Source organism: Pagrus major, chromosome 15 (assembly GCF_040436345.1).
Source record: "Pagrus major chromosome 15, Pma_NU_1.0".
NCBI lineage: Eukaryota > Metazoa > Chordata > Actinopteri > Spariformes > Sparidae > Pagrus > Pagrus major.
In genome coordinates, this window is record NC_133229.1 from 20,452,290 (window position 1) to 20,471,445 (window position 19,156).

Consider the following 19,156-nt stretch of genomic DNA (forward strand, 5'->3'; position numbering starts at 1 on the left):
ACCCGATCCCCACGACGAGAAATATATTAATTATCACAGAAAATCTATCAAAGACATTTGCAAGTTGACAGAATAAAAATTGTTTATTAAATAAATATGAAAACATTTTATTAATGAAATAATGCTGTAGCTATATTTGTAGCTATATCTTCTAAATATCTTTTTTTTTTTTAAAAAGAGTCCATTTCTTCAAGAAAGTGTTTTTATTTTCATTCATTCACAAAAAAAAAAATCACCCACCCTTAAACTGAAAATACAACATTAAACCCATTGATTATAGTGAAGCAGAGGGAAACTGACAAACTGAACAGACAATATGAGGCCATGTCCACACTAAAGTGGATAAATCTAAATATCTAACTGAAGTATATAGATTTCTGTATTTCTTGTGTCAAATACCAAAACAATAATACAAAAGCTAGAAGTTACATGCACAGACCACATGGTAATTGTACATCAATATTTTTGAAAGTGCTGCAGAAGCAGCTTTAATTTTACCCAAACTGGAGAATTTGGTTTTAGTGAAAGTTTGTTTTGCTGGTTGAAATTACAGAAAGAAAAAAAATCCAAAACTGAGAAAAACTGATCCAGTTTGTAACTGATCTGTATTAGTGTTGACATGGCCTGCAAAGCACTTTCTAAGAGTTTTGTTTGATAATCAAAATAATAGCGTAACTGAGACATCCCAGAACACAGTGACATAAATCTGTTGGAGTAGAGCAATCCTGTACAATGTTTGCCCAAGGTGATTCTCAGCTACAACCAGGGTTTCTGTTAAAATAAAAAAATGGCACTGGTTCACATGTCATGTAAGATTTTATTATCCTGGGATAATAAAATGGGAGAAATCCCGCTCAAATACTACTGATGCCCTCAATCACCAACCCAAAGAATCGGTATTTAAGGACTCCAAAATCAACTATCTTCCTCCAGTATCACTTGCTTCAGCTTTAATACAATTTAATGTGCTTAGTGGGAATCATTTTGACCAGATATTATGACCAGAAAGATTTAAATATGTTGGACAACAGCAGAAGAAGAACAGAAACCCTGGCTGCATCACAGATCCTCCTCTGTGGTCTTTTTGGTCACAACTGTCGGATTTCTCACCATAAATATTACTAGTAAGCAATCCAGATAAAGACCACATGAGCTTCTCTGAATAACACTGACTATGAGTGGTTCCTTGACTGTCACAGTGAGAAGTGGTAGCACTAATATCACAACAAGAAGTGACGACATCACTTGTGAAAAACATCACAGCAGATCGTGGGTGCACCGGGTAAAGACTTTTTTGCCACAAATAAGGGCAGTGATGTCGGAAGAAGCAGCAACGCAGCGCAGATGTCACAGTAAACAATGTGTTGTCGAATGACATCACTGTCACAGTGATGGTGATGTCACACTAGACAGTGATGGAGTCACAGTTTGGATGGTGTTTCTGTGTTAGCCAACAGATATCAAAGTTATACAGCAAACTGCATTACAGATAAAAATGTAATTAAATATACTTCTAAACCTTTGCAATGCAATTTAAGTCCTCAAAGCATTGAGACCACTGATAAAACTGGCTTAATTTACTTTTCTGAGTAGTTGCACACAGGGAATACCTCCTACTTCAGAAGTTGGATTATTTTTTTCAACACGTAAACAGCAGCCGCTGAAAGATACTGCATAGCTTCTTGGCTGTTGTATACAGCAATGGATCACAGTGAAATATGGAAACACCTTACTAGTGATAGGTACAAGTTTAGTGACCCACTGACACTTGGCGTTTCCTTAATACCACAAGAGCAGCTGAACGCATGGGAAAAGACCTGAGTGAAACACTTATTTGTGTTGATAGGAAAACAGAAAACAAGATGTATGGAGCCATTTTATGTTTTGTATTTTTTCCAATTGTTTTTTTACATTTTAAAACAAGTCCCCATCTACTTGCAGGTTGCAGGAGTGCAGGTTCCGCCTGGTTTTAATCTCAGGTAATCTTTGCACATGTGCAATATTAATGTGTTTTTTCTGTAATGTCGGGTTCGATGCAGCAGTTCCCTTAATCCAAGACAAGTTCTTCCCACGGGAGACAATAAAGCAACCTTAAGCTTTACTTGAAGTGAGATTCTGCAGGCATTGAACAAGTGGAGATTGGGGGTACACACAGAAAAAACACAAAAAAGGAAAAAAAAGATGTAAAGAAACCCTGCTCTGTACGGGATATCATACATGTTCTAATCTAATGAAATGACATCATGTGTTTTACAGTAGACTATTCGTATCCATGGTGATGTGGCCCGTGGAATAATTATGCTAGCTTTTAGCTCCTGGGCAGAAACAACTGCTCCTTATTTTGAAAGGGCCTCAATGTGTTAATGCACTACTGTAAGAAATGCACAAAAGAAGTTATTATTAGTGACCTCTGACTGGGATGAATGGGTTGTATTAGAAGAAATTAGAGAGGGGGAAGAAGGAAACGCACAGGAAACTGAGCTGCTCCACAGTCTCTGATAGTTAGTGAATTAGAGCTGGCCTCCATGCTGGGGCCAGAAACACAGTGGCAGAGGTTAATAATGACTGGTTGAAGGGGGCTTACTGACATACTCAGTAGGACTGACTGAGGAAATGCTCACAAAACCAACTGATTGAACAACTAGTGAAATGACAAAACAACTGACTGACTTTTATGGCTGGTATGATGACTGAATAATTAACTCAGTTTTTAGTAGGGCTGCACAATTAATCAAAACACTATCAAAACTGAAACATGGACAAGTGCAATATGCAAATCACAGGAGCTGGAATTGATTTGATAAAAGTAAAATGTGTGTCAAAAAAAGCATCATAGTGAATTACTGTAGTGCTGCAGAGACGCCCCGGCCTACAGATCTTGTGCTCCAGATGTAAGAACATGTGTTTGTTTGGTGCAGACTCCCCCAAAATGTCGCACCATCATGACTTTAATGAGTGAAAATGAAAATTTAGTGCAAAAATAATCATTACTACTAATCATAAATCATAACAGTTGTATTATCTTTAAAAAATATTGCAATATTGTTGCCGCCCTATATATTAGATAACCGAATACTGACTGTTTACTGGACTGGTCAGCCAGATGACTGTTTGGCAATGTGGTTCACTTTCTTGGTTGGCTGATTAAAGCAGTGATTAAGTGTTAGGTCAACTGGTTAAAGGGATGACTGTTTTGGAGACTGACTAATTATTTGGCATGACAGATGGTTAAAAATACTCGGTCTAAATATATCCACCTTTTCTTTTCTTTCTTCTCATCTGCAGGAAAAGTATCCACATTGTTTTGGAAATAAGGTTGTTCCATGTCAACACTTCAAACTACAAAACATGCACGCTCAGATATTGTCCAAAGCCATGCACCATGTGATGATAAATCATCTCAGTGGCCAGTACCAGTGTGAAAAATGTCTCAAATATGACCACAACTTGATTTGCTCTCTGTGCCACTAAACTTTGAGACAAACTCTACTCTATTTGTTTTTTAATACTGCTCCTTCAGTGCAAGTTTTCTTCCTCTTAGATCACTTGTGGATCACATCGATGACATGACTCTGTAGCATCAATCCATCTCAAACCGTGACGTACTGTGTAGAGCTGAGGCCTCACATGTTTTGGTTTACTGAGTGTGGCTGACAGGTTGAGGTCCTTTGGTCAGGGTGATGAGGAGAGGGTAGTGGATGTTCTCATCATAGGCTTCTTTTCCCTCCCTCAGCATCTGAAAAGTCAAGAACATGAAAAAACATTTACACAGACAGAACGTCTTTAACCATATTTTAGTTTTGGTTGAATATTTCCTCCAGTATTTTCAACATTTGGGGGTCCTTCATTGCAAGTCATCTCTCCACGCTCTCCCCTTCAACCCCTGCCACCTCTCCACTATCTGCTATGGAAATTGAGGCAAAAATGCCGCCAAAACTACTTATTTTAAATATTTAAATATTCAAACATTACTCTAATGTTATTGTTCTTCTCTGTGAACCTTTAATTTGAAAACTGTCAAAAAATTTCCACTTACAAATTGACAGATTAGATCAAGATAATGTGTAATTACAGTATGTAATGGAGCTCAAAAGCAGATAATGTTGAAGATGGGCTGCACACGCTGCCGGATACACATTTAAAAAACTGAAACTAAAAACAAAAACAAATAATAAACAAGAAAAAAAAAGGGGGGGGGGGGGGACTGTAACTTCACTCTTTATTTTAAACATGCATGGGGAGAAATATTACCACTGCAGGACTCCGGTTTTAAACAAGCTGTTGGTGAGTCCACTGGTTTCAAAAAGAAGTCTGATTGTATGTAAGCTTATGAGAAAATGACGCTACGTCTCACTTGATTTATCACCTCAGTAAACAGTTTCCTAGTGAGTTTATGGTCTTTGAAGTCTTTGATACAGCATGTTCATTTTGTAAAATATGGTCCCATGTAGAGTGAAATAGATTATTAAGCAGGGTATGTTTTGAACCATGGTTAAGACACGTTACAAGCTGCTACCACGGCGTGTCCAATCAGGATATCCTCCCCAGCTCCACCCTCTCGTCCAAATATAGTCACTTCTGCCTCCAAAAAACACTAAAAGTTGATTAAACTTTTAATGTAATGATAAAGTCTTCATTTTGTCTCTTACAGTTGTTGATCTGTTTATTTTTCTTTTAATGATTTACTTGTAATTTAAAAACCCCTTTAAAGTCAACACTGTTGTGGCAGCCCCCCATGTCAGCACAGTGGTTTCATTGACATAAAAAGGAGACTTTCATGCAGGGCTAATGTCAGACAACCACAACCATCCAAATGAAGCTTCAAATACTCAACCATTACTATATTTTAGATGCACAGAGACACACACTATAGCGCATTTATAAACTGTCCTGTTAACTTATAACATATGTATCTTAATAAAGCCGAATAAAGCACTTTGTTTAGTGGTAGTGTTGAACAGAATCAGATAAGAACTACAACCTTTTACATCATGGCCTAATTTGTTGGGAGAACAGCAGGCGGTCAGCAGTCGAGCTGGTAATGTAAGTAGGTTTGAGTTGGATGGATGAGCACTTGCAGAGCACCTACACGTCGCTGACGGGAGTGAAATGTGGGTCAGTCTGGGTTTCTGTTTGTTGTGAGGAAACCTTTTCACACAGCTCTCACCTATCCCGGTCTCGCCACACACATGTACACACACTCACAGACAATCACACACTCTCACATGAGCAGACCCACTAAACTCACTTTCATAAGTCTCTGATCATTTGGCCAGACGCTGAGCGAGCTGATTAGCTGGTGCATGCCCAAACTGCCAAGACCGCTTAAAAGGGCATCGAGTGGGCAGGACATGGACACCCCACAAAGCTGTGTGTGTGTGTGTGTGTGTGTGTGTGTGTGTGTGTGTGTGTGTGTGTGTGTGTGTTTCTGAGAGTGAGAGTGTATGCTTACTACAGCTGGGACAAATAGTCAGTTAATAGATTGACAGACAACAACTACTCTGATATTCAATTAATCAGGATTTCTTAAGCAAAAATGCCAAACATTCTCCAATTCCTTCTTCTCAAATGCAGAAAATTACATCACATTAAGGTGAATATTTTTGGGCTTTGGCCCTTATGTACATATCATAGCTACTGGAATGGTACCTCACAAATTACTCTCATTATTGTGCATAAAACCACCTTAAGAAATTGACATGTGTGTAGGTGTATATATGTGTACCGAAGTGCATTATTTGCCCTTTGTTCCTGACACCTACAACTTAATGAGGCAAGTCATTAAGGCACTTCTGCTTTGGTTTCACTTTTTAGACTGGGTGGATCTGTCTATATTTTATGTAGTCCATGGTCGTAACTCGCTGTGACCTCATCGGCATCGCACTGTGTTATCCAATCAAATATGAAATATGTGTGAGCGCACATTCCTGGTAGGTTACTTCTTAAAGCGAATGACTTCATGACCTCAAAACGTCCTCAACCGTATTTCATTTTTCACCTGTGCCTGTAGCAACACATACAAGTCAAGTGTGTGAAAGTACTGACTGATAGCCAAAATTATTTTTTTCTTATACATCCACAGGTCGTTGCAAGTGTCACAACATCCAGAAAATAGGAGATTTGTGTGATTTAAATGGCTACCTGAGGTCCTGCTGGCTCAGCTCTAATCACTCCTTTACCCACATCTTGTCCTGAGGAAGCAGAGATCTTTGCCTCTACACCGTCTCTTTTTTCCAATTTCTTTCCTTTCTGTTGAATATGAACAAACTGCTCCTGTCTGCCTCTCCCCTCTCTCTCTTTCGATCCCTCCCTTTCTCCCCAAGTGCCCTTCATGTGCGTTATCTTCCTGTGGCCATCCTCCAGGCACCGGCCTGTGGTTGAACCTGTGACCCCCAGAGAGAGAGAGCGAGAGAGGGAGGGAAGCAGAGAGAGAGAGAGAGAGAGCCGACGGCCCAGGGGGTGGTTGGGCGTGGAGGGGCAGCTGCCTGCCCCCTTTGCTAAGCCTGCAATGGGGACCGCAGCCAGCATTCACATTCAAATTCTACCAGGCGGAAGGAGCAAGGAAGCGATAGATGGAGGGATGGAGGGATCGAGAGGGAGGGGGGGGGCCTTAACACGGTGAGGGCTAAGAGCTCGCAGAGGTGAAAAGTTTAACAAGCAAAGCTGTTCCTCCTGATCGCAGGCTGCCTAATCAGCTTCATGGGTGGCTGGCTAAATCGGCTCTCAACCCGACCCCCCACCCCACCCTCCTCCGCAATCTTTTTTCTTTTTTTTTTTCCTTTCCAAGGTGCAAGTCATTTATTTTATTGCCACTTTCGCCCCAGCTTCTGTCTCCCTCTCTCTCGTGCGCTCAATGTGCCTCTCTATTTCCCTGCCTCCTTCTCTCTTTTTTTTCCCCTCTTATTCTTGCCCTGCTGGTGTAGACCGGAGAGAAACTGAACAAGGTGGAAAAAGAGAGAGGGGGGGGGGGGGGCTCTGAGACAAGGGAGGGACGGATGAACCGGATGTCTGGGGTCTCCCTCAGCAGGATTAGGAAACAGAGAATGAGGGATTGGGTGGATGGAGAGACGAGTAGAGGAAGGGATAGAAGGACAGGCTTGAGTAAATAGAGAAGTGGGTCGTGATGTAGGAAATGGGAAGATAGTGGGGAGCAGAGGGAGGGGAGAGTGGAGAAGGGTGAAGGAAGATATGTCAGAGAAAGGGGGGAGCTAGGCAGCTGAGGGGGGAGAGAAAGCGAGTGAAGGAGGGAGGCAGAAAGAAGGAGGCAGGGAAGAGAGTGTGAGTGCATGGACACAGTGGGGATACTATTTATGCATGTGAGAGAGACGGGGGGATCTACACGTTCACACACACTCTCTTGCATGTGTGTGTGTGTGTATGAGAGAAATTAAAATTCATGACTCTCTCTTCACAACCATTTGAGTAACAAGATTAAGATGGCGGGTTAGAAAATAGCGCTGGCATTATCAGGCTGCTTGCAGTCCCTCCAGCTGCTTGCCTCTCTATTCCACAACAGTGGGGATAAGAGGATAACGCGCTAGCCCTGTCTGCCCGTCCCAGCACACGCCTTACACTCAAACACACACACACGCACAGTTCTTAGACACACTACCGCTGCACATCGGGCCTGCCTGCTGTCTACAGTCCCGCGTGTGTGTTTGTGTCAGCGGGCGAAAGTGTGTGTATGTTTAGAAAACTGCAGAGTAGCGAGCTAGGGGTCTAGAGACGGTTTGTAAAGAATTGCTAAAAAAAAAAAAAAAAGGAGAAAACACTCCCTGCTCTCTCTTTTTTCACACACGAGGCAAGCATTAAGACGGGCGGTATATTCCAAACAAAATCAAATCTGACGAGTGTCGAATCTGGCACAGCGAGGGATGCCAGTATACTCGGAGCTATCGGGGGTACGTTTGTTCAACAGCATCTGTGCCAGATGGAGGAGCTTGTGAGTCGCTAAATGACACATGCGGAAACTCAACCAACTATGTGATATTGTTGTGTGGCTGCATGAAAATGTCAACAAGTTCGGGTTTGATTGGAGTGTGCTGCTTGCTTGACACCAGTGTTGGGAGATAATTCAACATGATCGTGTCGAGGCTTTCAGTGGTATCAAATGTCATATGATCATATAGGTTTACAGTGCTCTGTTGTCCATGCTGATGATTCTAATCTATATTTATGAAAACTAAAAAATTAAAAAGAAAGGGAGTGTTTTTCATAATCATCATTAATAACTGGTAAATTTATAGTTAAAGGGGCACTATGTAAGCAATTGTATATCGTAAAGTTGCCAATGATGTTTATAAACCTTTACAGTTGCTTACTAAATCGTTTATAAAGCATTTCAATGTTTGTTTAACTGTGAACTAACTATTAACAACAGTGTAATTAAACATAAATTAGTCATTTATGAACGAAGTGTTACCAACTTTTATATGATATAACGGTCAGCATTATAACAGATTAATTCAATTATTTCACATGGGATTTTGCATACATCTGCCATATAAGGATATAGTAATACTGGACATGTTTCCTTATTAATATAAAAGTGGTTTCAACTGTGTCAACACCCACATGTCACACATATTTGGATATTATGCAGTGGCCTGTTGGTAAAGTCGGAAACCTCCCGCTGGTCCATTTTACCTTGTTGTTTTAGTAAAAAAATAAAGCAAAGAGAAAAGGGAGAAAAAAACGGTTGTATTAAAAAATTAAAAGACATGCAGGCTTCATTTATTTGTATTATTTTCTTACAAACATATCACAAATTACAGATCTAATTTAAATATTTTAGTAAAACATTTAAAATATTTATAAAAAGCAATGTGATGGGTTTTGGAAATACACAATCTAATGAAAGGCTGAGGTAACGACAGTGAAAGTTAATAGAGTGTAATATTAAACAGGCATTTCCTTACAAACTAGAGACATTTTCACAGCTCGAATCCTCACTATTAAAAAAGAACAGCTTTATCCTCAAAACGGATACACCTGCTTTTGGTGGAGACGTCTTTGATTGTTTTAAGCCGCAGTGAAAGAAAATCCATAGTGTGTGTTCCACTGTCGGTTCTGATATGCATTTTTCTTGTGTTCTGATCCACCCACTGAAAGTAGATATAGCCGAGGAAAGCTAATCTGTAGTGCAAATGAGTAGCAGCTGCTCATTTGGATGTGCATGTGTGTGTGCACGGTGGTAGTGTATGTTTCGCTGTGATATCATCATGTGGTGTGTGTGTTTGTGTGTAATGTCTAGCCAATATGCTGTCTGAGTGATGTCTGGTCTGTGTGGGATTGTGATATAGCTTGTTTCCTAGCTGTGTGCACAGTGTGTGTGTAGGGAATGGTCAGTTAGACACACACACAAAAACCACACAGGGGTTGTTCAGAGTGTTCATCAGAAGATAAGCAGAGGAGACTTAATCACCTTCAGATGTGAGGGGGGCACTTCAACTTGTCCTCATATCCACACGCAGCACCTGACCCCACTGTGCATGTGTGTGTGTGTGTGTGTGTGTACATGTATGACAGTGTGTGTGTGTCACATGGATGGAAATGTGCATTTCAAGAGTGAGACGACTGGTCTTATAGTCCCATTGCATGCCAAAGAAAAAAAAACCAGCATAATATCTGGGTGATTTTTTCCAACATCAGTTAGTTAGATTTTCACATTGTACACAAGCTGTTGTCAGGCAGCTCTCATCACTACAACAGGTCTGAGTGGCAATTTTCCCAAGCGGTTGAGGTGCTGAACCATTAGGATTATTCAATGACTGAATTCTGTGGCCTTGAGGCCCAATCAATTCTCCCTGCAGCTTTTTCAAACCGAGTTGTATTTCTATTTAAGGCAATGGCTGCATCCACTTTAATCCCACTAAAAGTACTTCTGTCTTTCTGTCCCTTTTCTCTTCTTTCTTCTTCTCTTTCCCTTTAGCTCTTCTCATGCTGCACCCACTCCACCTGAGGCTAGCAACACCTACTATGAGATATTAAGTTGAAGCCATGTCTTATAAATTGAATGTTTCACAATAGTTTGCGCAGTTAAGATGGTCAAAAGTAGTTCGAAGGAAGCTGTGGGTATTGACCTGCCTTTGATTGACTCTATTTAGTCAGAATTTTCTATTTTGATTCCACTATGTGTGTGTTACTGTTCAAAGTCCCCGTCGCTATGAGGAACAGCATCGACAACCTCCAAGCTGAAAATGGAAAGTTTTGAAGAAGCTCTTGCAGGCTGAGCTATTCGAATGCCACTTGCAAATGTTAGAAAGTAGTTCCCCTTTGACTCTAATTTTCAAGGGCACTGTCGCTGCATTCTGGGCTTAGTGAAGGCCAAGATGAAGTGTGGAGACATATTTGTAAAGAATTGTTCTCCCATTTGCTTCACAGTTTAACTCAGAAGGGAATCAAGGATTAAACTCAGTAACAAAATACATTCACATGCTATTAATTTGATTTGCCAAACTTATTTTGAAGGAAATTTTAATATTAGTCCCACTAGAGTCTTACGTTTAGACTAGTAAAAGACTTATAAGGGATAGGGAAAGGTGTTGTCTTTGGTTTAATACAGAACTGAGCAAATTTGTTGTGTGTTAAGTCAGCATAGGCTTTTTTAATATTTTACAAAGACTATGATCAATCCCTTATTGTAACAAAGTGCTTTCAATGACTTAAATATTACCACAAAAATGTTAAATGTGCTATATTTTCTAATGATATCGTAGAAAAAACAAGTGACATACAGGATGGTGTATTTACAGTGATATTGTTCCCAGTTATGTTGATTTGAAAAAAAAAATCTGGTCTGCATTACATTCGAACAAAATTTGTTTGCTAATGCGAATAAGTTGCATATTAACAGAACTGTTAAAGGGACGAGGACTGAAGAAAAAGTGGCGACAGACACTGTAAAAATTCAAAACGCCTCTGAAAGGCTTGTTTTGGCCATCATATGTAATAAATGGCAAAAGCGGTTTGACTCCGAGCTTCGAGCTGAAAAGTTGAAAATTTTTTTATCCCGATAATCATCATATATCACAAAATCAATATAGTACTGTATGTCAGTGAGCTAGACAGCTTCCCTTGTGAGGATATTGACAGTTATCCTGAGCGTTTTTATCACAAGTCACAATGAAATCTTTTCCCATCTCTACTCTTACTATGTGGCTCAACACATCAGAACAGTGGTAATCAAACATGTGGACTGTGACAATTTGACCTGAGCCTGCCTTAAACCTGGTTTAAGTCAGTCCCTCTCTGTACACATGTTCTCACCCTAAATGTGGTTTGAAAGCCTCCAGAGTCACTTATAGACAGAATGTGAGTGTGATTGTGCTAAATTCAGTGACGAATAAATAGAGAAGGAGAGAAGGAGTGAGATTTTCCTTGCTGAGGTTCAGGCCACTTTAACAGCCACTTTAATGGCCAGTCTGTCCAATTGTCCCACCAGTGTAGGTGAACGAGTGTGCACCAATTTAGCCCGCTCCGTGCTGTCCTGTTATTCTGTAGCTGTGAGTGTAATGGAGTTAACAGCTGGACACCACTTCTTTTAACACTGCCTACTCAGGTGCTTTCTGTCACTCTTTTTCTCTTTTTCACTGTTCTTTTCTCTCCTTCCCTCGTCCGTCTCTCTCATCGTGCCAAGTTAAGGCAGTTTGTTTTGGCTCCGGTGTGTGTCACAAAGTGTCTCTAAACATCAAACAACAGGCCAATCCAGCAGTCTTTATTAAAGCTGAGTGAACATTACGTGCCCTGAATTGTTGCTGGTTTCTAACAGATTTTGACCATTTTCAAGAAAACAATAGAACCGTGTTAACTAGTTTGTCCTCCAAGTCTATTTACAAACAATACTCAGATGTTAATGACCTCTGTAAAAATTCAGCTGAAACAAACAGCAGTCTCATTTAACAAAATGCATTTTTGCACAAAATGAGGACTGTTTTTTTTTTTTGTCTGTTTATTAAAGAGTAGTCACTTTAGAAGGGAATAGCTTCACGGCCAGTCTGGAGAGAAGCAATGTTCAGGGAGCTCTCTTATAAAAAACATATAACATGTAAGTAAAGTTAACCTCTGACCTAGGGCTGCACAAAATATCACTTCAGCGTCGCACTGCAGTGTGCCCATGCGCAATTGTTACATCGCAGTATGTGCAATGTCAAGTCAAGTTAATAAACTCGGCTCTGTCACATTTTAAAGTGTTTTTAGTGGCATTAAAGCTGAATGTTGAGACTGCAGCACATGTTGCCACTCAGTTGTCTTTCTGCAACTCAGTGGTTGTAACCATGGTGACTTCCGCCTTCCGTGTCATCACGTGCATAGCCTCTGTTGAGCTATTTAAGTTAACCGGTGAAAATTCATGAAGAGTGAAGAGTCATGCTTACTGTCTCAGTGTCTTTCTGTTTTTGGACATGCTTTTTTTACCTTTAAGTGAACATCCATGACCTGAGCATCATACTGCTGGTGTTGAGAGACGTAGAGTCCGCTCTGTTGGGCCAGTTGACAAAACAGTCTCAGAGTTTCACCGCGCTGTGGAGCAAACACCAACGCCATGCCCTGGAGAGAAACCGGAGGAGGGTGAGTTCTTTTAGAGTTTGATAGTGATTATAATGCACAGTACATTTATGGGTACTTTTCACACACACACAAACACACACACCTTCACCCCTTATTTCTTATAATACTTGTTCAGTTTTACAAACACAAAGACACATCCTTTGATTTTTTTACCAGGTACATATTAGATGATAAACCTGAAAAATTAAAGCTCCACAAATCCAATCACATGTGAACACACGTGTCGGTGTGAATTGTCTACTCATGTATTTGCCACGTTTGGTGTGTATGTCTGTGCGTATTTGAAAGACAGAGAGAAATAAAAAAGTGTTTGTATGTGCACATGCATCATAGACGTCCTGCAAATATTAAGAGGATTACCAACAGGTTCAAAGTTTCTTTGAAATCCTTCAGCTTTCAGTTTCATTTCATGTTGATCATGTTATTATTGTTTTAATTAAATGGAGCAAAGAGGGATGTTCACGCAAACACACACGACACAAGCTAAATGAACACAAAGGCAGTGAAAACAGCGGGATCGCTCCATTCGACAGATGATTTTTCATCTGTATATCCAGTTGCCCCCCCCTCTTAAAACACAGCAAAAGCAAATAAACAGACAAAATTCCTCCCAGCGCTAATCAGCTGATTAAGGGGATCCAGCCCACCGGATGGACCACCTTTGTCAGAAACAACAAATTAGTGCCATTAGATGGGAGAATTAATTGTTTTGTTAATTGCTTAATCAGCTTAGCAAATTATTAAATATTTGGCAAAGCTTGTTGTGGCAGCGACAGTCTGATGGCCGACACTCAAATCATATTAGCCCCTGAATTATCTCTGCTGGATTAAAGAGAGAGAGACATGAAGAGAGACTTAACACACAGATGTACAACAATGGCCAGATGTCATGTCTGTCATTCGACCACAGCAGCTTCGACATTCAGCTGCAAACGAGACACATATTCAGATTGTAGGTGTTGCAGCGCGTGTCACCGCCTGAATTGTCAGCTGAGGAAACTGACGACAACCTGAATGTAAAATAAAAAACATCAATCTTTTTGTTTTTCTAGTTACTGCTGCCATTTCTCAAGTTAATAATAAAAATGGATTTTAATGGGTAAGAAGAGAAGAATGGCTACATTAAACATGTATATATAAACATATTTATATATATTTTTTTACGCAAGGTGGATGTGGCCTTTGTGTCCATATTTTGTGTTTCGTATTTTGTTAAACTTAAAAATTAAACTTTCGGTATACAGGAAATAACTCTAGTTGAAAGTTTTGAGAGTTTCTATTAGTATTCATTTTTTCCTACCAGCTGCCTCCTTTGATAGAGATTTAAAAATCAGACTGTATAACGGGAAATGATGAAAGTACATTAAAAAAGAAAAGACGAGTGATCATTGCTCAATAACTTTATCACTTACATAACCTACTGTAGTCTGTAAATGTTACACAAACTCAGTTTCACAGCGCTGCTGGGTCCAAAAACTTCAAACACACTCAGAAAACCCAAATTCTGCTGTCTTGTTTTGACCCGTGACTTACACAACCCTACGCAGTACATGCGCTGCATGCATAGCCGGTTAAAAGACCATTTATTTCTGTCCTGTTGCGTGCTGTTGTTGAGGAATTTAGATTATTTTTGTTTTGTTTTATTGTTTGTTATTTGTAATTTGGGTAAACTAAAAAACTGACTTTACATTGAGCTGAAAACCACATTATAACGTGCATGTTTCTGGTTCGTCATCTATATTTCAAACAAGATCAATGTTGGCATTTTAAATCAAAAGAGACATCTATGTTACACCTTCATCATTACTGCTCCTCTCCCTCCTCCTTTCCTTCTATCGCTCGCCACCCTCACCCCTTCTTGTGTCCTCTCCTCCTTTTCTTTCTCCCTATCTCCTTCCCTTCACCTTCTTTTTCATAAACAGATATTCCCTATACCAGTCGGGCCTCTGTACTTAAAACGCACCCCTCTTCCCTCAGATGAATAGAAACCTCAACCCTATCTCTTCCAGCCTTTTGCTCCCCCCCCCATTTGCTTTGGCTGTCACAGCGTGGGGTCTTATCGCAAGGCCAAAAGGGAGAAGTTGCCTCGGATTTATGATTAAGGGAAGGCAGGAGAGAGAGAGGCAGAGATCAGAGCAATGCATTCAAGTTGTTCATAATAAGCATCAAAGCATTACATGATATTAATCCTGTCAGACGATTAATGTGTATAGGGTTTTGGGTGAGGCCTAATTATGATTGAGAGGAGTGGGTGGTGATTTAGAGGAAGGGGATAAGCAGAGATATATACAGTAGACACACAGAGGCAAACACACACACACACACACACACACACACACTTACGTTGGGTTGCAGTAATCTCCTTATAGCATCAACCAGGCAGGCTCTGTACTGGTCGAGAAACAAACTGGGAGGAGAGGGAGAGCCAGGTTAGAATGCATTCTTATGATAGCAGCTCCAGATAAAGCAGCAGGCTATTTATTTTCTTTTGTTCACAAATAAATCCACCAACAGGAAGAAGGGAAAAAACAATTTGCATGAGTAAGATGCTCTTCCTTTTTGTTTACGTTTGAGTTTCCGTGTGTATTCACCTCCGCCTGTTATGTCGAGGCACCGCGAGGAATGCAGAACATCAGAAAAATCCAACATGCACAGATACCATCGCCGGCAGTCAACACGCGCACGTGTGTACAAGCAGACATACACGGTTTTACTGGGACACTTCAAAACGGTGCAAAAGCACCTTGGATTTGTGGAATTAATACCTGGAGTGTGAGCTCTGAAGTTAATATGAAGATATAAGAACAAAAACAACACACGAGCGGAGAAAAAATGTTTACAGAATCAAATTAACTGCTTCCATTGTACATTAAACACCCCTGTACTGTAACTAACGTGTGTGTGGAGAGACAGTCTACATGTACATGTGAGTAAGAGGATTTGTGCATGCATGTTTTTTCCATACAACTTCACAAACAATATGATTAGCGCCACATTTAAATAATTACACCAAATAAAAAGATATAATACAGGCACTGTGTGATCAAAGGTAAGTCACATCTTAGTAATTAAAATGAGAGAGTATCAGAATGCTCTGTGTATGTGTATTGTACTTGTTGTAGTGCATTTATGTTTGTTTTATGTATGTTTCTGTGCAAATCTAACAGGCAGTGTGCCTTTGTACAGTGAGTGTTTGAATCAATGTGTGTGTGTTTGCTTTCATGCAAAATGTAAATAAAATGATTTAAATACTGAAAAGCAAAGATGAGCGGAGGATGTAAGGAGAACAGGCTCTGATTGGAGCCACAACGAGTCCGTAGGCACATTTTTCTAAGAGAGAGAATTGTTATGCCCGGAAATGAAGCAGAGTTCTTTTTTATTTTTCATTTGATGGCTTGATTCATAGCTTGAAGTTCTGAACGAACTCCAAGCATCCATGCTTTTCTACCTCCATCAGATAACCGGAAAATAACATTGTGATTATACCAGGAGTGACACGGTAACACAAGAGAAATCACCACAGCTGAAGACGGCATATTGGAAATGTCCGGTTGTGTTTTCATAAACCCCAAACGATGACAATGACAGGATATGTCAACCACAACCCCTTTAACTCTATTCTAAGGGGCAAGGGGGCACTTGAAAACAAAGGGTATGGGTAAAATATTAGAAATGGGACAAAGCCTTAATGCCTGGAGACACAATCCAAAATAACATGCTGTCTAAGAAAATACCTTTATTGGTGTCTCAAAGTGCTTGTAATTGCATGCTTGTACTAATATTTAGTTCATTAAAGGCCCAGTGTGTAGGATTCAGTTGCATCTAGTGGTGAAGTTGCACACTGCAACCAACTGAATACCCCTCATGTCACCCTCCCGTACGTTGGCCACTAAAAATGTGAAAAACAACAAACTTTTCCCTCTAGAGTGAGTGTTTGGTGTGTCCATTCTGGGATACTGTAGAAGCATGGTGCAACATGGTGGAAACCGTTAATTTCTGTAGATATAAAAGGCTCATTGTAAGGTAATGAGAACACAGTATATGTAGTTTCATCTCATTTTACACAAGTGAAAACATATTTCTAAATATTATAGTCCATTTCTGCCAATAGATCAGCTTAAATCCTACACACTGGACCTTTTACTACAAAAAAACAGCACATTAACAAAAGTTGATGAAGTGAGTCCTGTGACTGGCTTTTAGCTCCACCAAAGTTGTTTGGAACTAACGGCGATTGTATTTCTCTTGTCAGAACAACTTTGGTGTCTGATACAATTACTGTGGTGTCATGGTCATCAGGGTGCAAAATGAAGTCAGTCACAGTCCTCTGCTATACATCAGTATCCAATGAATAAATGTGATTGTAAATGAGGGTCACCCCTCAGTGATCCTTTGAGCATGAATAAAGGTTGAATGAATGACATGAATGAATAGGGTCGGGTAGAATTATTATAATCTTCACGCATTTAAAATTGTGAAATCACACATTCCTCTGTGCATATTCTTAAATTCCATCATTTGAGAGGAATAAAGTAGAGCTTCAGCTCAAAAACATGGTGGTGGGTTTTGGGCGTTCACACATTTCTTCTTCAAAAACACAATACTTATACGTGAAAGAGGACCAAACAAAGATGTTAAATTCATTTCAGAACTCACGGACAACTCGGAGAATGAATTAAAAGGAATACAGATAAATGTGAGCTTCAATACAGGTAAAAACACGCAAAAAAGGTTACATGGTCATTGATGTGCTGGTGATATAATGACAATTGGTTACTAACTTGTTCAAGCTCTGATATAAATGTAAAAATATAAACTGGGTTATTAACAAGTTGGTTTTATATAACAGATGGGGATACATGCAACACACACACGTACAAGTAACACCTGTCTCTGTATCCACAAAGACAAATTTCAATCCATTATGCAAGTAAGTAGAGCGCTGAGTGTGTATGCCTGAGCCAATGTGTGTATATGATTGTGTGTGTGTGAGTGTTGCGTGTTTGTGTGTACCTATTATCACAGATGAGAGTGGAGTAATTTGACTAAAATGCAACAATACAGTGCAGATTTGACATAATCCCTCACAACCGTCCAACTGGCCAGTGGGGAGGCAATCTGGACGTAACTTTCCAATCACAGCCTCTGACCTTTCCACATTCAAAATCCTCTGATCCACATCGCAAACTCTCCTCGCTGAATCTCTACACAAACCTACACAGATATGTGTATGCACACAGGATGTAGGTAAGAATTTTTTTTAAATGAAAAACAAAAACAGGACTTTGCATTACAAGCCACTGCCGAAACCCGGATGGGTGTACGTACTTTATGTGTAAAGTTTATTGTTCTTCTGAGGTTGTACAGGGGTGCGAAGTTTATTTGACTTGAAAGGTGAGAGGTTTGTGTTTGGTTTATTTTGCCACAGATATCGGCTCACAGGAAAAGTGAGTGGTAAGGAAAACAAGGAAGTGAGCTAGTTGGGTGGAGGTAACAGCTGAAACACACGCAGACACAAACACACTGAGGGCACGGGAAGGACAGCATGTCATTTAAAGGGCAACCGTCGAAAGAGGAAAAAAGAGCCACAGTCATTGCTGATGAAAAGTTTTAAATGTCTACAACTACCACGGCAACAAAGTAATATGACGAATAAAGCCATATATTTCACATAAAGTAAGCCTTTAGGTAAAACTACCATTACGTGCACAGGAACGAACGCATGTGTACTGTATCTCAGAGAAAACCAATCAAGTATCTGTCTTACATATATCCTGTTTGTTAGTTTTGAATTTGACCACTGTTTCTGTTTATTAAAGCAGTTTTGAAATTTGGAAAATGTTGTAAGTATCATCTGTTTCTATCACCTTGACACAAAAAATAATTCAGCTTTATTTTTTAAAGTTATTTCACTTGTCTCTGATTGCTTTTGGCTTCTTTAACAGCTGAACAATGCTGTTGATCATCACCTAAATTGATATGTGCCACCTGTGCACCAGTGTTTGTATCTCGAGTTACTTCCTATTGAATCCCCTTTTTATACATGTAAAAGAACAACATAAATGTGTGTTCATCTGCTATTATTTCACCAACAAAGAATTCAGGCATTGGCATTATAGACGTAAGGCATTTAATGCTTGTTTGGATTTCTCTTGACTTTGAAATGAAAATGAAAACAATGTAAAGTGATATTCTTGTGGGACCTTGCTACTAAGAGGAATGTCTCACAGTCTATTACACTGGTGAACAGTCGCAGTTTAATATTGTCAATTTAACATGTATTGACTTTCAAATTGAGTGGTCGTCCCCTTTAGGGTCTCTTTAAGGTCACCTCTGGTGCCCCCAGACTGTCAGGGGCCTATTGTCTCACGCTGAACCCTCCCACCCAGTATGGCCCAGTGAACTCCAGTCAAAACTGACTGGGGGTGAAAGGGCACGAACCGGGTGTGTGCGTGAGAGACCTGCTGCTATATTTGTCCACTTACACACGTATGTGAACATAAAGGATGTCGTCAAACCTGCAAGGGTGAGAGCATGGAAACACATGACATCATCTAAAAAGTAAAGCTGTTTCTTTATATTAATTACT

The 19,156-nt window shown here is 39.9% G+C and overlaps 1 protein-coding gene across 1 annotated transcript in view; it reads right to left on the reverse strand.

The window, feature by feature from the left end:
• Positions 1-230: 230 nt before the first annotated feature.
• camkmt (calmodulin-lysine N-methyltransferase) overlaps positions 231-19,156 on the reverse strand; it is a 113,539-nt gene continuing 94,613 nt past the window's right edge. Inside the window, 3 exon segments of the mRNA XM_073482362.1 lie at positions 231-3,736; positions 12,415-12,546; positions 14,911-14,974. Coding sequence (XP_073338463.1) covers positions 3,638-3,736; positions 12,415-12,546; positions 14,911-14,974 — 295 coding nt within the window. The 3' untranslated portion in view covers positions 231-3,637.